The sequence below is a fragment of the Cyprinodon variegatus genome, unplaced genomic scaffold, assembly GCF_000732505.1.
Source record: "Cyprinodon variegatus isolate N-32 unplaced genomic scaffold, C_variegatus-1.0 Scaffold1011, whole genome shotgun sequence".
Taxonomy (NCBI): Eukaryota; Metazoa; Chordata; class Actinopteri; order Cyprinodontiformes; family Cyprinodontidae; genus Cyprinodon; species Cyprinodon variegatus.
This window is the reverse complement of record NW_015151464.1, coordinates 189,656-207,154: the sequence shown is the minus strand read 5'-3', so window position 1 is coordinate 207,154 and position 17,499 is coordinate 189,656. Positions and strand designations below refer to the sequence as shown.

Below are 17,499 nucleotides of genomic sequence, written 5' to 3'. Positions count from 1 at the left end.
TTCACAGGGTACATATCACATGTACTGCTGTCTGGGCATAGGGACAGTTCTAGCCACTATGACAAAAAAGTGACTTTTTAAAAACTTACAGACTTCAGCTTTAAGAGGCTGAGCTCGTAGATGATGATAAAATAACATAGTTATGTATAATATATTAAATTTCTGACTGTATATCCCTGTAATTATTACACACTGTAGCTTTAAGAAATTATTTTGTTTTGTATTAACAAAAATGTATAAATAAGATCAGGAAAAATTTAAAGGTTTTTATGCAGTTTTGATTGTATGTCTTAATATTTTTGAAGAAACATTATTGTTAAAAATCATGATTTATAATTAAAGATATGAGAGATTATCGTTATTGGGCTTCTAAAATATTATAGTTATAATTCCCATTTTGGATTAACAATCAGTACCGTAATCATGAACTGAATTTACCCGTAGTGGTTGGATGTTATAGACTCATTATTATAGACTTGGTTTTGTTCAGCCAATAGTAATTTTAGATAATCGTAATGTAATAGCTATTGACAATGAATAGTAATTCACCAAAATTCCTGTAAATATCAGTGTATTCTTAACCTTAGCACTAAATTTTAGAGAAGGCAGATCACAGTTGTAAAAACCTAAGCATAGTCCTCTATCTCCATCTATGCTTAGATGTAATTAATACAATAGTTCACTTTTACATTCGACTGTTTTGTCCTAACTAATGCAAACATACTAAAAAATAATGAACATAAAAGAAAAATAATAAAATAATTAATCTTGATTCGATTCAATTCAGTTTATTCATATAGTGTCATTTGACAACACATGTCATCTCCAGGCACTTTACAGAGACATTACATTCAGGTAAAGGCCTGCAACAATTATTTTGCAAACTGATTAATCTGTTGATTATTTTTGCAATTCATAATCGAATAGCTAAGGGTTCCTAAAGTTGGGGAGAGGCACAGTTTCATAGGCCGTGCTGCCATAAAATGTGCTGCCTTTTTTAGGAAGAAAAATGAAAGAAAGGGATCCCAATAGGTCAGAGAAGGGAAAATAATCATATTTCATATTTTATCCATAGCATTATACAGTTTAAGACTCCATAAAACCCCCGCACATAGCAAGAACAGATAACATGATGTCTTGCAGACAGGTTGAACAGGCGAAAAGGATGAGAGATTCATGTATCATATCTGAACATCAGTCATTGTGCAAAGTAAGTCCATTGAGTACTGTTCCCAGGGTCAATGTCCTTGACAGATGCAACAGTTTGTCAGCTGACCAACAAGGCAGCTTCACAGATTTCTTTAGTGAAAATAAAACTTTTCCACTTGACCAGTTCTGGATAGAGCATATTGACAGACAAAAACATTTTTTTATCTTAAATGCAAAATGTTTATATATTTTCTTTTTAACAATTTTGGTATAATTACTGCTCTAAGTGGGTTGCTCCTTCAGGTAAAGGGATGTTTTACAGTCTCTATACTCCATTTAACAATTAATCAATTACTAAATTAGTTGACAATTAGTTCAATAATTGATCAATCACGATTAATCTGATTAATTATTTCAGTCAAGTTAGTTAAACATTTCTATCAAGGAAAACCAGCTAATTGCATGATCCAGTCACTGACTTGCAGGACATGATGAACCTGCGGCGACGACTTTTGCTTGCATTTTAATAGCTTTCACCCGCCATTTATTAATTCCAGCATGAAAAGCTGTCAAGAGAAAATATTATAGATCAATAATCATCATGATTAATAGGGCTTCAATATCAGCAGTTGGCAGGGGACCAATCCAACTGTTAGGTCAGTTTAGATCATGCTGTCATTGGCAAAGAAAAGTCAGACCATGAAGCAACAGATGCAGGCCTAGCTTGCTAGCTATGAAGCAGATAGGTAGCTTCATATATAGCAAAGCTCCTGTGTGGCTTGAAGAGAGGCTCCCTCAAGTCTTTTAACCCCTTTTTTGTGATCTTAGAGCCGCTATGCATGTCAATAGGTGTAATTACAGCCCCTTCCTTGCATTCAGGCCCAACAAGGTCTGTTATTTAAAGACAGTATGTGCCTTAATCTAGCGGACCATCTTAAATCTCTTCTTAAAGGGGTATTACTTGTAATTTTAAACATGTGTGATTCACCCGCCATACAGCCATGCCACACAACCAAATCCTGTTAAGAGCCTTATTTGTAGTATTTTTCACAAAACTTTATAAGCTGTAAAAAGCTAGCATCAAATTTGGCAAATAGGCATCAAGCAGATTATTGCTTCAGTGTGTTTTTATTTGAATGTCGCCATCCTTGGGTTCATTTTCACACTGGCAACAAGATTGTAGGAATATGTACATTTATAAAAGTTAAAAATTGTATAAAATGCCTCTTAAGGATTGATGGTATTTCAGAGTTCCTTTTTTTTATTACCCATTTTTATTTCACTGTCTCATTCTAATACACGGTGCTCAAAAATAGAGTGAGCTCAAAATGTAATGAATCATATCTGATTTCAAGGAAACAAAGACAATTTCAAAAAACCTTTTTTAAAGAAACATGCAGAAAGGCACCTTTCCATTAAATGAACTGAACTTTTAGTTTTAGAATGCTGTTAAACTCAATGTCTGCAGTATTTAATGGTTTGATCTTTCTTACCTTTCTGGTACAGACGGATATGCAGAGCTGGGAAGAACAAAGTCAGGGAGCCATCTACACTGTAGAGTATGCATGCAGGTGAGCAGATTCATGATGTGACTTTAATTATTCAAGCAGAACTCCAAATGCTTTTATCATTAAAAGCTAATTGTGTTGTCTTTGTTGTTTTTGCAGTGCCGTGAAAAGCATGACAAACAGCAGTGTGTATTTCAAAAACATTGACAGCCTTCTTCGACAAACCATCACCATGAAGGAACAGATTAGTAACCTTCAGGGCCGCAGGTACAAGCATTTTCTAAGTCTGAGTGCATCTGCCTTTAGATTTCTAGAATCATAGAAAGTCAATTTCAGAATCCAGGTATGAATTTGATCAAAGTATGTTAGTAAAAAAATAATTAAAGCGTATGAAGGGGGCTGTGGAGATTTTTCATGTGCAAAGAAAAGAAGTACCGGTAGGGATTTTTATTTTCTAGGTTTATGAACTAAAATATTTAACTGAGCCAAAGTTAAATTATTACTAATTCCTCCTGTTTGGTATATCGTTTCAAGAAAAGAGTATAAAATTCTCCACAATGTGAGACTCTGACGGTTACTCAGAAGTTGAGCACTTGAAGTAGGTCTGGCTGAAGAATATTCAGCGGCTGTGTCCTCTAAAGGCCAGAGTCGTCGGCCGATTTCTTCATAGCGAGGCCTGTTTGGATTGGAAGACTCCTCATTATGTGACCAACAAATGGAGCCTTATAATAATAACAATTTCGAGGAGCTTCAGCAGCAGTAAAGTCATCACAGATATCAGATTTATAGTCCCCTCACTGTAGAGATATTGGAATTTGAGCTTAAATGTCAGACAAACCCATTTACACAGGGACAGATAAAACCTTACAATAAACCAAACATTATTTGGCACATATCTGACTAAATAACCATTTATTACAACTATTTTCATTAATTTCAGACGGAACTATTCACATACTTTTATTATTAACTGTCAAAAATGACAGTTTTAAAGGGCGGGTCCAATGTATCCTACGTAGCCTTGGGTATCTCAGGATTCATTGTGAGTACAAGCTGGCTGCTCCGTGCTCAGAGGAAAAAGGGAAATGGTGCCTAACAGTGTTTAATATTGGAAGTGTAGTTTGATATAATACCAGTATCAGAACAGTTCCGTCTGAAATGAAAGACAATTAATTAAAGACTGCTTCAGTAGTTCCACTGAGAGCAGATTAATAACCCAATGCTTGGTTCAAGCCTCTAGACCAGAGCTCTCAAACTCCAGTCCCAGATTGTTTGGTTTCCTGCACCTTAGATGTTTCTTTGCTTCAACACACCTGCTTCAAATGTCAGCATAACTTTCCAGAGCTTGACTGCATCCTAGGGAGGTAATTAAGCCATTTCATTCAGGTGTGCTGGATCAGGATCATCTAGAAAAGTTGAAGGATACCAGCTTTCAAGGGCTCAAGTTTGACACTCTAAACTTTTTCTTTCTTTTTGTTGTCACATTGTTTTTCCAATCAGCAGAGAGAAGTATCACTGTTAGTGTCTTCTCGCCTCCTTAGATGTAATCAGGGCACAGTATCAAACAGCTGCCATATATGACCCACGTTTCTAAATAAACAGCCTTCTGTTTGGGTTGACTTTAGCTTTATCGATTCATCAATATTTCAAATCAAAACAGCAGCAATACATGAACATATAACATTAGGGGATCCTTAATCACTTCACACTTTTTAATGAAACTTGAGGAAACTCTTGAACAATATTAAGTAAAAATCTGTACATGCACGCAGTGTTTCATATCACTGAACTTAGACCTCAGATTTTCAAACATCATTTGACAAAGAATCATCTCGCCCACATTAACCCCCTCATTTCATGGTGAGTCTTCCCCTCCTATTAGTTCATTTTGCCAGCGTTTTTGAACATATCAGGCAAAAAATGCCAAGGCTTCAAATTCAAAGGTAACATACTTTGAAAGAAAATGACCAATTGAGATCTCAAATAATAGATACATAATAAAAACACTTATGGTTCCTCGTCAGTGCAGTAAAAGCCATAATGTTTAAGAAAATCCATCACATTTGGTCATTAGTTTGATGAATCTACTGAAATATTATAAAAAGTGAAACTAGATGTTTAAAATATTCTCTTTGATACATTGCAGTTTTCAAACTGACTTCTAAAGTCAGAATTTGAGACTTTTAAACTTAAAATCAGCCACTTCACTGAAAAAAACAATTGTTACTGCTAACATGTCCAGGAGCCTCATGCAGAAAAGAGTGAAGAAAACCTCATGTTTTTTATTTCATTTATTTATATATTATTTTGTATATTTACACCATTACACTTTTGTTCATAGAACTTGGTTGTGCTCAATAACTGTCGTTTAGCATTAGATATATGATATTTTAAAGCATATTTTATCATCATTACCTCCAGTTACATGGCTTAGAACCTCGTCTTTCTTTTACCACCACTCTCTGCCAGGACAACTGAAAATCTGCTCCTTTTATTGAGGCAGAACCAAACCAGATTGCACTTCTTAACATTTGCCCAGCAATCTTTGCAGATCTCCCATCATACGCCCACTTATTGTGCACACTAAAAACCAAATTGCATGTATATTTATAAAATTGTTATTTAATGATTATTGAAATAATCATCAACTAATTTAGTAATAGATTAATCGTTAACGTGAGAACATAGATTCTAAAATATGCCACTAGCCGAAGGAGCGACCCACTTAGAGCAGGGATTATACCAAAATTGGAAAAAAAAACGAAAAAAAAAACAATTTATGTAAATATTTAGCATTCAAGATAAAAGAAAGATCTGATCTATCCAGAACGCCTCAAGTGAAAAAGTTAGAATTTTAAGGATTCAGTGGCTATCTGATTATTAATCGAATCATCAAAAAAATGATCGACAGATTTGCTAATTTTGCAAAATAAATGTTAGTTGTAGCCCTAATCTGAACCAGAAAATGATCCGTGCATCATCATGTATCAGCAGGTCAGTAGGGTCCCCTCAATATTCATCAGTGGCCATGTTCTCCAGCAGTGCCAAGGCTGCCATTCCTTGCATGTTTAAGCACAGTTTTACACGGCTGTTTATGGCCACGTGCAAATGTTCACACCAGGTGAATCATCACATCTGACTAATTTGCAATTATATTTATTGCGTTTATTGGCTATCCTGGCCAGGCAGATTCATTTACTCTGTTAGAATGCTTTTAGAATGAGGGGGTCCCCTTGGCCAACAGAGCCATGCGGTTAAATGCGAATCTGAGTCATCATTCCAATGGGAGATATGCAATGAACTTCGCTGGACTCATTTAAGAATTTTCTTTAAACACCTTAGCTAATGTGACTGAAGAATAGGGGACAGCTATGGTATTACCCAATATCGGTTTACTTAGACTTAGACTTCCTTTATACCGATACACTTCCAGTCCAGGGGCAGATCTAGAAGGGTGGCCAGGGGGGGGCATGCACACCCCTACCAGCTGATTTCTGGTTCCCCCAGGATTGAATTCAGTACCCCTGGAACAAGCAATTCTCCGCTAAACCTAATGGAGGCAGTAGTGATACCTTACTTTGAAAGAGACATTTTAATGCTCTTTTTAATTTTAACCAAAAACTAAATATAAAAATTCTGCAAAAAATAAAAATTTACAAGAATATGCTACAAATAAAGAGGACCAATACAGAATGTTTGCTCTTTTATGAATTAGTTTTTAGGTTTTATAGGGGACTGGTTGTCCCTGCAGTTACATAGGACTCTTCTCTAAAGATTAAAAACATTGCTCCATCCATTTAAGGCTTTTAATATGTAGAACCATGACTTAATTCAAATGGCACTAATATATAAATATGTGCATAGCTTTATCAGAAGGGAAAATCTGGTCTGTTGTCACAGATTTATTGGGAAAATATAGATGTTGTGCGCGTTCTTTTTCCTGTCGGTTTGTTTTAAACAGTATAGTTCTCAGCCACCCCTTGGTGTACAGTGGCTCCTGCCTTGAAAGTGTTCTTGAACTACCACTGGTCAGGTATCTTGCTAATGTTGCCACCTCTGGAAAACCCTTGGCCACCCCAGTTAAAATCACCTAGAACCGCCACTGTTCCAGTCAAGGAGGCAGAATTAGTAGGTTTGGGAATGATTTGCTGCGGCAGGACCTTATTAGCTCACCATCATAGAATCCACCATATATCTGAATGTGTCTCAAAGGAAGTTTGATTAAATAAATAAACACAGTTTGAGCAGAACTAGACCCTGAACATGCAAACATCTCAGAGCTTAAAGTAAAGACGATTGGAACTTCCTCAGAGTGATGTAGAAAGCAAAGGGTTAAAATTAGAGGTCTGCCTCCTCAGACAGAAAACACATTTTCTTTCATTTAATTAATAAACATTGAGTTTTGGGATTTGACCACTCAAGTTTAATCACATGACCTTATTTGTCCGTCTACCCTCACTCACTTATTGGTCTTTGTTCTTTTTTTTTTTTCATTTTTACCTCATATTCATTTGCCTTTTTATTTACTTCTTATTGGGATAAGTTTAAGTTTTAGTTTTCTTTTGTTTGTGTTCTTGTTTATTTCATTGTTATTTTTTCCCATTAACACCTGCATGCAGACCAATTGATGTGACTCCATCTCCTGGTCCCTCTCTACCTGCTCCATCATCTGCTTCCTCATGAACATTTGACAGATGTGTCCAAGGTCAGTAGCTCCTCTAGACACGGTGTGATTTCACAATAAAGTGTCATTACTAGATCACACAGTTTTATAACTGTTATTTAATTTAGAAATGATTATATTTTAAGTAAAAAGCTGTTTTTTTTAGAGTTTATTTAAGATCTGTATGGAGTCATTTTGAACACAAAAACATACATTTGCACATTTCTAATAAAAAGACATTTTATACAGTAAAATACTTGGTTATGCATATTATTTATATCAAGTTAGTGAAAGATAATTTTAAGAATAGACTGATCGGTAACATCAAGGTTTTACATTTTTTTAAACTGCAAACATTTTCCGTCTTTGCATTAATTTCATTTGATGTCTGTTACTGTGGACTGTTGCTCAAATAGCTGAATTAACATTTCCCAAACAATTCTTTTAACTTAAGGCTGGACATACACTTTACAATGTTTTCGATCTTTGCACGCAGCTACAGTTCAAACTGTACAACAAAACTTCAGGGTTTGAAAGTTTACAGCTCACGATGGATGTTGTTAAACTGTACAGCCCGATGCTTTGATGCGATCTAAAGTTTGAAATATAATCGTACATTGGGTTATCGCGCCGGTCTGTGCGTGCCGTGCTCGAGCCCATAGAAGCCCTGTACCCTTTTATAGTTGATGCGGATTTAGGTGCAGTACCGAAAAAAACCACAGAAATGAGAAGAAACAGTTGAGGCCCAACTTCCAAAATGGCCGAACAGAGTATTGTTTCTTTAAAAAGTAGTGATTTTTTAAGATTAGGTGTGTTACACAGAAATATATGGTGGAATAAAACGGTAGGTTTATCTGCTGCACACAGAGATGTGATGATGGGGAAACCAGCCCCCTTCCTGCGAAGCCCATACGGACCTCTCTTTTATTGACATGTATAAAATAACGGGCTGCTCAGTGGGTAGCACTGCTGCCTTGCAAGAAGGTTCTGGGTTCCATTCCTGGCCCAGGGTCTTTCTGCATAGAGTTTGCATGTTCTCCCTGAGCATGCGTGGGTTCTCTCCGGGTACTCCGGCTTCCTCCCACAGTCAAAAAACATGACTGTTAGGTTAATTGGCTTCTCTAAATTATCCTTAGGTGTGAGTGTGTGCATGAATGGTTGTTTGTCCTATGTGTCTCTGTGTTGCCCTGCGATGGACTGGCGACCTGTCCACGGTGTACCCCGCCTCTTGCCCATTAACTGCTGGAGATAGGCACCAGCACCCCTCGCAACGCCAATTGGGACACGCCTGTCATATAATGGATGGATGGATGTCTAAAATAACCTTTCACTTAATTAAGGCTGAATGCACTGTACACTATGGGTAGTTAATTTAGGCTTTATTTTGTATGTGATGGAAACAGAAACTAAAATCCTTGTTTGTACTACAAGCTTGGCCAATAAACTCACTCCTGTATGCCATTTTCAGTCATTGAATGAACAGTAACAACACTGCATTTAATTGCACTCTTCAACTATAACCTTTTGCACCATTTGATGTCAGTAAAGGCCAACTTTTTCATTGAGAACAACTTCATTTCCTCCCATTGGAACGTGGTTGGCGCACTATATTAGAAGAATTCGTAGGTACGACATGGCAAGAATAAACCAAGCTTTACTGCTCACACTGCACGTCCAAAAACCAGATGTCAGACTTGCCGCCAAGAGATGGCGTTGGTCTGACTCATCAATCTGGAAGAAGGAGAACTCCCTTGTTTGCACATGGGCAGTGCGAGAGGTTCTGGTAAATCAGCTTGTAGATGCTCTTAGCCCTTCTTCAATTGCAGGATTTGCCCCCGAACACCTTACAGTGACCGACTGAATTCCAAATATGTTTGATTTTTCTCCTGACCTTACGATTCCTGATGGTGAGTTGGTCGTGAGAGGCTGATCTTCCCAGTATACTAGACGAAGCAGGACGCACAATGAGGCTGAATTCGGCACGATCCAAAAAATTCTCACAACACATGATAATCGGTCCGGAAAGGGGAAAAACTCGTACAGTGTATGCCCAGTTAGAGAAAGAAGAAGCTCTTTGGAAATATTTCCATGAAATATGTGTTTGAAAAAAAAAAAATAAACATATCCAGCTATGGTTTGAATATAAATGTAGTGCCACCAATGCTACCCCCTGTTAGTAGAACTACAGTTATCATCTGACTAGCAACATATCAGTGAGGATGTCTACTGCAGGCGGGCTAACCAAGCATGAAACAGGACGAATTATTAGCTCCTTATTCATTAATAAAACTCAGAAGAGAAGAAAAATGACAAATGCTGCCCAATTAAAATCATGTTTTAGACAACTACTAAATTCAACATACGATTTCTACAGATTTTTTGAGCAATCATTATTCATATACCTATATATGGTAGATCATAGTTCAGTAGTTTCTAGAATATAGTTTCTGACCAATAAGTGAGGAATCATGATTTTCTAAATAGCTGAGCCCTAATTTCTACATATCCTTGGTGGACTTGGATTCAGCATTATTTTTCACTCAATCATATATTTTTTTTAATGGGTAATGAGATTGTGGATCACTCAAAAGATAATGAAAAATATTAAAGAATTATAAAAAAAAAAAAAGGTTTATTTCTTGACTATTTTAATTAGAGACTGCTCCAATTGAATGTTAGTGAAAATCTGTAAAGCCCTGCTATAGCTGCTGATCAGCATTTTTTATGTTTCCAAATTTAAAAATTTTCCCTTGGCAGACCTAAGTCTTTCAGCTTGGAAGGCCTCACTGCCACCACCCTAATCTTTAGCTCTCCCCACTGATTTTCCATTAGAATCCACTTATGACTCTGGGTGAGCCACTTTAGAGCTGTTGGTCTAAAGTTCATCTGGCATAGGTTTCATCATTTCAGACAAATTCCTTTTATTTATTTCTCGTGTATCTTTTTAATCACCTCTAATTCACTGTATTTCTTTACAATTGTTTCATTTTTATTGTTTAGTTTGATTCCTTAAGACCTTAATGCTACGTTCACACCACACATGCTTTGAGCAGCAAAATAGCACCTGTTCCTTCATTTTGATGCTTGTCCACATTAAGGTTAGACATGCCTCAAGAGCATCTTAAATGCTCCTGCAGTGCGTCCAGTAACGTGTGTCCAGTTGCATCAGATGCTTCTGCTGCTCCTGTGTTCAATGGCAGAGAGCGGCTTTGCTATATTTGCTGTGATCAGTGGGTCAAAAGTAGTTTTATTATGTTTTTTATTCTAGAAAGTCCACCTCAAAACATTGTCTGTGTAGTCAGTTCATCAAGATTATTTATGATCCTGCTTTTAAATATTATTTTGCTGTCGGAGCCGCTCAGACCCCCACATACCGGCGGTGCACTGTCACTTGGAATCACGAGCTGTAGCTGCATCAGAACCAGTTGCCTCTTGGGGTTTTTCCCCTACTGTTCCTGGCGGCTGGAAGTAGATGTTAGGGTTTTTCAGGTATTTGGAACAAACTGCAGGCATCAGAAATATAAGAGCGAACATATTTTTCCAGTAGTTGTTAGTTAATTTAGGCTTTAATAAACAGTTTCATTGGAGTGATCATGCCGCTCTGCATCAGCAGTTCTGTGTCTGTCTCCCTGCCAGCTCCCAGATCAGCTTCTCTGATTGGTTGATGCAGTGCATCGAGCAGCAAAAGGTACATTTTCCAACTCCAGCATCTGCCGCTTGTGAAGCGCACCACATGCCTCAGATTCTCCGAAGATCATGAGATGCTGAATCTACTGCTCAGATGCGTCATGATGCACTGCTCCTGCTGCTAGATATGTGCTGCAGGACCTTATGATGCGCATTGATGCGCGTCAACCGTAGACTTTGTATGTAACGCAGCTGTTTCTGCTGCATGTTAGGTGTAAACGTAGCACAGGACCCCCTTGCTTGTTGACTCCGAGATCATGTGGGGTCAAATGTTTGGACCATTGATATTTATAACTCCTATAAATGTAATTAAGTGTTGTTGTTTTTAATGGTTTTCTCTTTTTTGATAAAAGCTAATTGATCATTTAATACATCTTGTGGTTTCAAATATACTCTAGTATAAAACCAGGGTGTTTTTCATTAAGGGTATATCGTAGAATCCAGTGGATGCTTGTATCATACAAACTGGAACTTTATGTCAAAGTTAACTATATTTGTTAACTTTGACATAAGTTAACAAATAACAAATACACACACACAGACAGTTGCTCACACAAGGGTTGAGTCTTTTGCTGAAATCCCAGATTTTCGAGCTAAAACGCTCCTCATCTCATTGTTGACCCCATTCCAGGGTCTCACCTGCGCCTGTAGTAAGCCAGATTCAGTAGACAAGGTCCGATGGATTCGAGGGCAGCTCCCACCTCCGATGTATCCATCTTTATCACTGGAATGGCTCTGCGTGCCTTCAGTGGGGGAGTACTGCTGCTGATAATGTTCACGCTGCCTGATATTGCCACACGGCGGGTAAGAGATAGGATGCTGGATATGAGACTGGCTGCGGTGAATTCGTGGCTTGTCGACTCCAATTCTTAGCTCACAGGCTCTCGAAGCGTGTGTGGTGCTGTGGTCGTTTTGATACAGGGTGTCGGCTAGGTCTCTCTTATAGTGTTTAGTGCTATGGGAAGCTTTGACCAGGGAGTGTATCACTGCTACCAGCAGGATTAGAATCCCAGACGAGAGTACGCAGGCGCTGGCAATACCCGTTTCCATCTCGAATATCAGGAGCATGAAGATGGACATGGCTGCCAAAAAGAAAAGGGAGAAGTTTGGGAAACAAGTAGATGTTCCTGTGCAGAGAATACCTTTACACACAACCAACAAGCTATTACACAATTTACACTAACCGTGCCGAGAACAGTGTGAGCACAGTAACCGAGATAACTTTTGAGCATAATTGGAATGCAACTGAACTGGACCGTGCCAGACTGTATCGAACCATGCTTAATCTTGTACTAGTTCAGTCAGCTCATTCAGTTTAAAGATGTTCCTGCATGTCCAGCTTGGCAATTCACAAATCTCTTCTTTTGTTCACAACATGAACTTCTTCTCAGTTTATTAACAATAAATGGCATCAAAAGAAGATACCATTGATGATGAGGGATGCCTTCTTCGCCTGACATTTTGCGAACGACCAAATATAACTAATATAAACAAACATAAGTTCCTGAACCTTATGGACGCTGCCATATATGTTTGCGAAATTCCCGCCTTGAGAGCTGTGGTATCTTGGATTGCCGATAGGAGGGGATGAATCATGCTAGCATGATGTCATAAGAACCAAGCTCGGTCCAAACTCAGCATGGATCAGTTTCAGAGAGCTAGTGTAAATGGAACATATGAAGACGTTAAAAGGCTAATTAAATGTAAACTGAACTCAAACTGAGAGATACTTTTCTCATCGATATCTGTTTGCCTGCAGGAAAAGGACAATGGACCCAGGGATGATGAAGGAAGGAGGGGAAAGGCACAGCTCTGGCATGTGATGCGACTTCAGGAGTTGGCCTTGACATTTTCCCTGCAGGTCTACCATTTGACTGCGACAGAGGTGGGCTCACCAGGAGACAACCAGCCATGATAGTGAAATGATCTCTCCACCACCACCCATCTGCTAAAATAACAGCCACTCTGTGGAGCAGAGTACACCAGCACTGCCAGGTTCAGCATTAGAAACTCTTTAGTCATGGCTGCTCAAAGGATGCATTGTTCTCTCAAACTGGACGGCTGGATTAGAGGAAAGCTGCAGCGCTGGTTTGCCTCTGCTGCTGAAAATCCACTTTAATAGCATTGTTTTTTGTTTACAACTTTTTTTATGGGTTATTTAAGAAAAATGTAATTGGTCACATTTTGGAATAGATTTAACCATAACTGGTAACCAAACTGTTATCTCTTTTTTTTTTTTTTGTGTGTGTGTGTGTGTGCATTCTTACCTGCCAAATAGATAGACACCCCCAGACAGAATAGTCCAATAGCCACATGCCGCACAGCTCTGCTATCCAGGAGAAACCAGTCAGCTCTGTTGAAAGAGATCCGGTTTCAGCATCAATGTTTAATGCTTCACTTTTTAAGTTGTTGCATTGGTTAATAAAAATGGAAAAGCTTGTGTTGTCACTTGTAAACTGATTATTCGTTTATTTGATATGTTAGTTTAATACTAGTTATTATCCCCTTTTTGTTCACCAAAGTCTGGACCAGGGAGGCCCCAGGCTTTGGCGTGAAATTAGTAAACCGCTGTGGGAAGGGCCAGCTGCCGTCCGCTGTGTGCATAACACTGCAAAACAATCTAGAAATAAGTCAACGTTCCTTAAATTACCATATTTTCCGGATTATAAGCAGCTATTTTTTCCCATGCTTTGAACCATGAGGCTGATAAGAAGGTACAGCTGTTCTGTGGATCTTTCCTGACCGCCAGAAGGAAGAGTCAAAGTGAATGAAACGATAAAGTGCTAATTTCATTTAGCACAAGAACATGATGCCAGCAGACACAGCGAAGAACAAATGTCCCGAATTCACACATTTTGACTTTTATTTGCCTCATTAAAGCTGCTGAACGTATGTAGAGACTGGGCTCCTGCAGAGCTGAAATAAAGAGCTGACGAAGCCCCATCTTTCAGTAGAAGCTCTTACTGCTGCGAGCCAACAAGCTAACGGGAGCTAGCATTCTTTCTCGTCCGTACTCCACGGGCTATATGTAGAGCTCCCCCTACAGGTTTTGTTGGGGGACAGCTCAGTAGATATCAGCGGGTTATAGTGAGGTGTATTTGCCCCTAATTTGAATACGTAAATAATATGATTTGGCAGTGGAATGAGTATTTTTACAGTAAAAAAAATTACATAATATGCACTTGAAATTGGACAGTGCAATTTTTTTAATTTATTTTAAATGTAAATTTACTTATTCAGTCGGCAAAGTATCTCACCTCCTAAATTTAAGACGAAATGCGTTTATTTTAAGAAAGAAAGACTTACTTAGGTTTCAGATTTTTACAGTGAACAAGACTAAGGTCAGTATTTTGGACTGCAGGGTAGCCAGTCCAACTTTGCTCTATGAAAAAAAGGCTAACCCCTCTTCTGAAACCATGCTTTCATCACACAAAAAACTGATGGTTAAATTTAGTATCCAGGGCAGGGCTATGGTTGGTTGGTGTCATTAAAACGAAAGAAGATGGTGTGGGCATTAGGAGAAACACTTGCAAACAGCTTATTCCTTTCATCTATAGCAACAGTTTTTAAAACAGAAAAAGAGGAACCAATGTAGGATATGAAGCAGTGAGTGGAAATACTTTTTATTTTTTTTCTCAAAATCTAAATGTGTATGGAATTCCAGGGATCTGCCATCTCCATGGCAGCATTTTACTGTTGATAATTAACAATTAAGTTCCTTTATATGAAAGAATTATTACTGTCATCCAGGCAGGCATGGACTAAGCTAATTTCTGCTCGAAACAGAAAATGTTTTTAATGGAGAAGTGGTGTGTTAGATTAACTGTTACCAAACATGTTTACAACTTTTGTTTAATTATAAAGTAGCGATTAAGGCTCATATATGAACCGATGCAAAACGCCCGAGTTTTGCTAGCAAGCATTAACCTGATCATATCATCTGGTAACTTTTTGGGGAAACCCTCTAAAAGCACTTTTCCTTCTGGAAAAGACCATCAAATGTTCTCTTAGGTTACTTCAAATCTTTCAAAGGTAAGAGAACATTCAGGAAACCTTAAAAAACATCTAAACATTATACTTTGAACTCATCATTTTAACCTTTAGAAAAGGTTAAAAAGATGAGTTCCTTTAAAACTGATGATTTCTGATCTTCAGGGAACCTGAATGTTTCTAAAAGGTTAGTTTTAATATTGATGGAGAAAGTTTCTTGGTTCCTTAAACATCGTTCATTTGATCAAACCTAAGAGGGCATTCCTGAAAGGTTCTCTATCCTCAAGACTATTAGGAAATGTTGAAAGGACCTTCAGAGAATGTTTTGTTATGACAAACTCCTATTTAGAGGATCTTAAATGAACATAATGAAATCCTAAACAATAAGCAATGCTAATATTCCAGGTTTTTCTTGGCATAAACTAAGATGATGTTCACACAGCAGGCTGAGGTGAGCCAAATCCGATTCTTTTGCCAATATGCGACCTGTATCTGATCTTTTCATGGCAGTCTGAACAACACAGATCTGATTTTTTTTTTTATTGAAACCCCAGCCGCTTGACTATGTGGTCCTGAATCCGATATGAATCTGAGCTTTTCAAAGCGACCTGTGTGTGAACGGCCAGGTCGCATTCGTCTGACCTATACACCATTAATACCCAACAAATGTTCTGCATCTTGCTACACAGAGGTGGCAAGAAAAACAACAACCATGCCGAACATCAATCCAGAGATCAGTCTTTATCTTAAACATCTTGAAATGATTGAGTTTTTAAGGTTGGGAAAGCTGTTTAGATGTGCTCCATCACTACCATCCATGTTTACTCCAGTAAACACAGAGCATGATTGGTTGTGGCGTCATTGCGTTCTCTCCTGCTCATGCGGGACACTTGCATTGTATGAATGCAGTTCACAAAGGAGATTACATATAAGTCGCATATATTTGGAAATAGAAACAGCAACACCAAAGAATTGGATTTCACAAAAAATCTGAATGAGCCTTAAAACCTGCAGTGTGAACAAGCCTAATTTTTCCCTTTAGATTACCTGCACCCTTCATAACATGACCTTTGGAAAACCTTCATTACGTCCTCTCAAAGGTCAGCACAATCTTCCAAACATGACTCTTGAGAACATTAAGAAAATATTCCCTGAAAATAAACTATAACATTTTTAAAGTGGCCTGGAGAATCTACTGAGGAGAAGTTTGCTTCTGATACAAACGTTTTCTGCTTTTAAAAACGAGTTGTACATCAGTTTTTACAGCTACATCTTTAAAACTTCAAATGCAGTAATTTTAGTTTAATCTAATCATGACTGAAGTTAAAAGAGATTTTTGTTTGGGTTTTTTCTTGCATTAAAGTTTGGCAGTTTCATAGTTTCAGAATCTAGAAAACTAAACTATTTCAGATTGAAACTGATTGATCGTCTTCCAATTTAGAAGCATTTAAAATGCTCCTTATCAGGTTTTGTTGATGTTTTGGATCTGCGTCCCATCTGGACCGAGGCGCTGCTGGTTGTGGATCTGCAGCAGCAGGCAGGCAGGCCGGGTACCTCTCAGTGTCCTGCTCCCCTCTGCAGACCTCCGTGGAAAAGTAGCTGTGGAGGAGACACACCACCACGCAGCTCAAGTTGAGGGTGAGGGACAGCGCTGACAGCACCGTGGAGACCGGCAGCAGGACGGCCCACATCTGAGCGGGGATGGCCGAGGAGGAGGCGGCGGAGGCGGACTCCTTCACCGCCGCCTGCTGGGTCTGCAGCTGGAAGATTAAAATCACCGATAATACAGTCATGATGGCGGACAGCACCCCCAGTAAAGACACAACTATCAGGGATCTCTGGCTGTACTTCAGCGCCATGATTATCCAGAAACTGACTTCGGGAAAGAAAGAAAAGTTCCCGATAGCCTAGAGGGATTCCAAGGTGTCCCTGCGGCCCCACGGCCCCACGCCCCGCGCGGCCATCCCAGTGGGTGAAAAATGTTCCCGGCTGTAGAAACGTTTTGCTCCTGGGTTTGGATTTCAGTAAGAAGCCGCAGGACGCCCCGTGACGGGATTTAAACCCCAGATTAAAAAGTTCGCCGCAACAAAGGAGTTTTTCTCCTGGACCGCCGGAAAACATGCGTGGAGGATCCACGGGGGAGCGCGCCTCCCACAGACACCGAAAAAAACAAATTAATGTCAAATTATATGTCAGATATGTTATAAAACAAAAAGAAAAATCGTTTCTTTTCTGGAAGGTGGCACTGATAAACTGAAAGTTAGTTTTAAAATAACTGAAGTAGAATATAATAGAATAAAAAAATCCCTTTACTGTCCCACAATGGGAAAATTCTGGTGTTTACAGCAATAAAAAATTTATAGAAAAAATGCTCACACAAATGTGGACCTTAGAAAAGTGTATAAGACTAACATAATAGTGAAGAGATAAAAAAAAATAAACAATATAAATACTGTGCACTTGGAGAACAAATAACCAATATACAACTATGGACATTTTTAC

At 38.5% G+C, this 17,499-nt stretch overlaps 2 protein-coding genes across 3 annotated transcripts in view; one reads left to right on the top strand and one right to left on the bottom strand.

Moving 5' to 3' along the window:
- Positions 1 to 13,745, top strand: part of borcs8 (BLOC-1 related complex subunit 8) — a 15,610-nt gene extending 1,865 nt beyond the window's left edge. Inside the window, exons 3-6 of one of the 2 annotated variants that reach the window (XM_015399430.1) lie at positions 2,656 to 2,720; positions 2,817 to 2,924; positions 7,277 to 7,362; positions 12,767 to 13,745. In XM_015399430.1, coding sequence (XP_015254916.1) covers positions 2,656 to 2,720; positions 2,817 to 2,924; positions 7,277 to 7,340 — 237 coding nt within the window. In that variant the 3' untranslated portion in view covers positions 7,341 to 7,362; positions 12,767 to 13,745. The remainder of the gene's footprint in view (positions 1 to 2,655; positions 2,721 to 2,816; positions 2,925 to 7,276; positions 7,363 to 12,766) is intronic. The other variant, XM_015399431.1, reaches the window with a different exon arrangement.
- On the bottom strand, positions 11,176 to 17,115 carry tmem221 (transmembrane protein 221). The gene is made up of 3 exons (XM_015399426.1): positions 16,552 to 17,115; positions 13,275 to 13,360; positions 11,176 to 12,089 (listed from the first exon to the last, which is right to left on the bottom strand). The coding sequence occupies exons 1-3, from the start codon at positions 16,854 to 16,856 to the stop codon at positions 11,557 to 11,559; spliced, it is 924 nt and encodes a 307-aa protein (XP_015254912.1). The 5' UTR covers positions 16,857 to 17,115; the 3' UTR covers positions 11,176 to 11,556.
- Between the last annotated feature and the right edge of the window lie 384 nt (positions 17,116 to 17,499).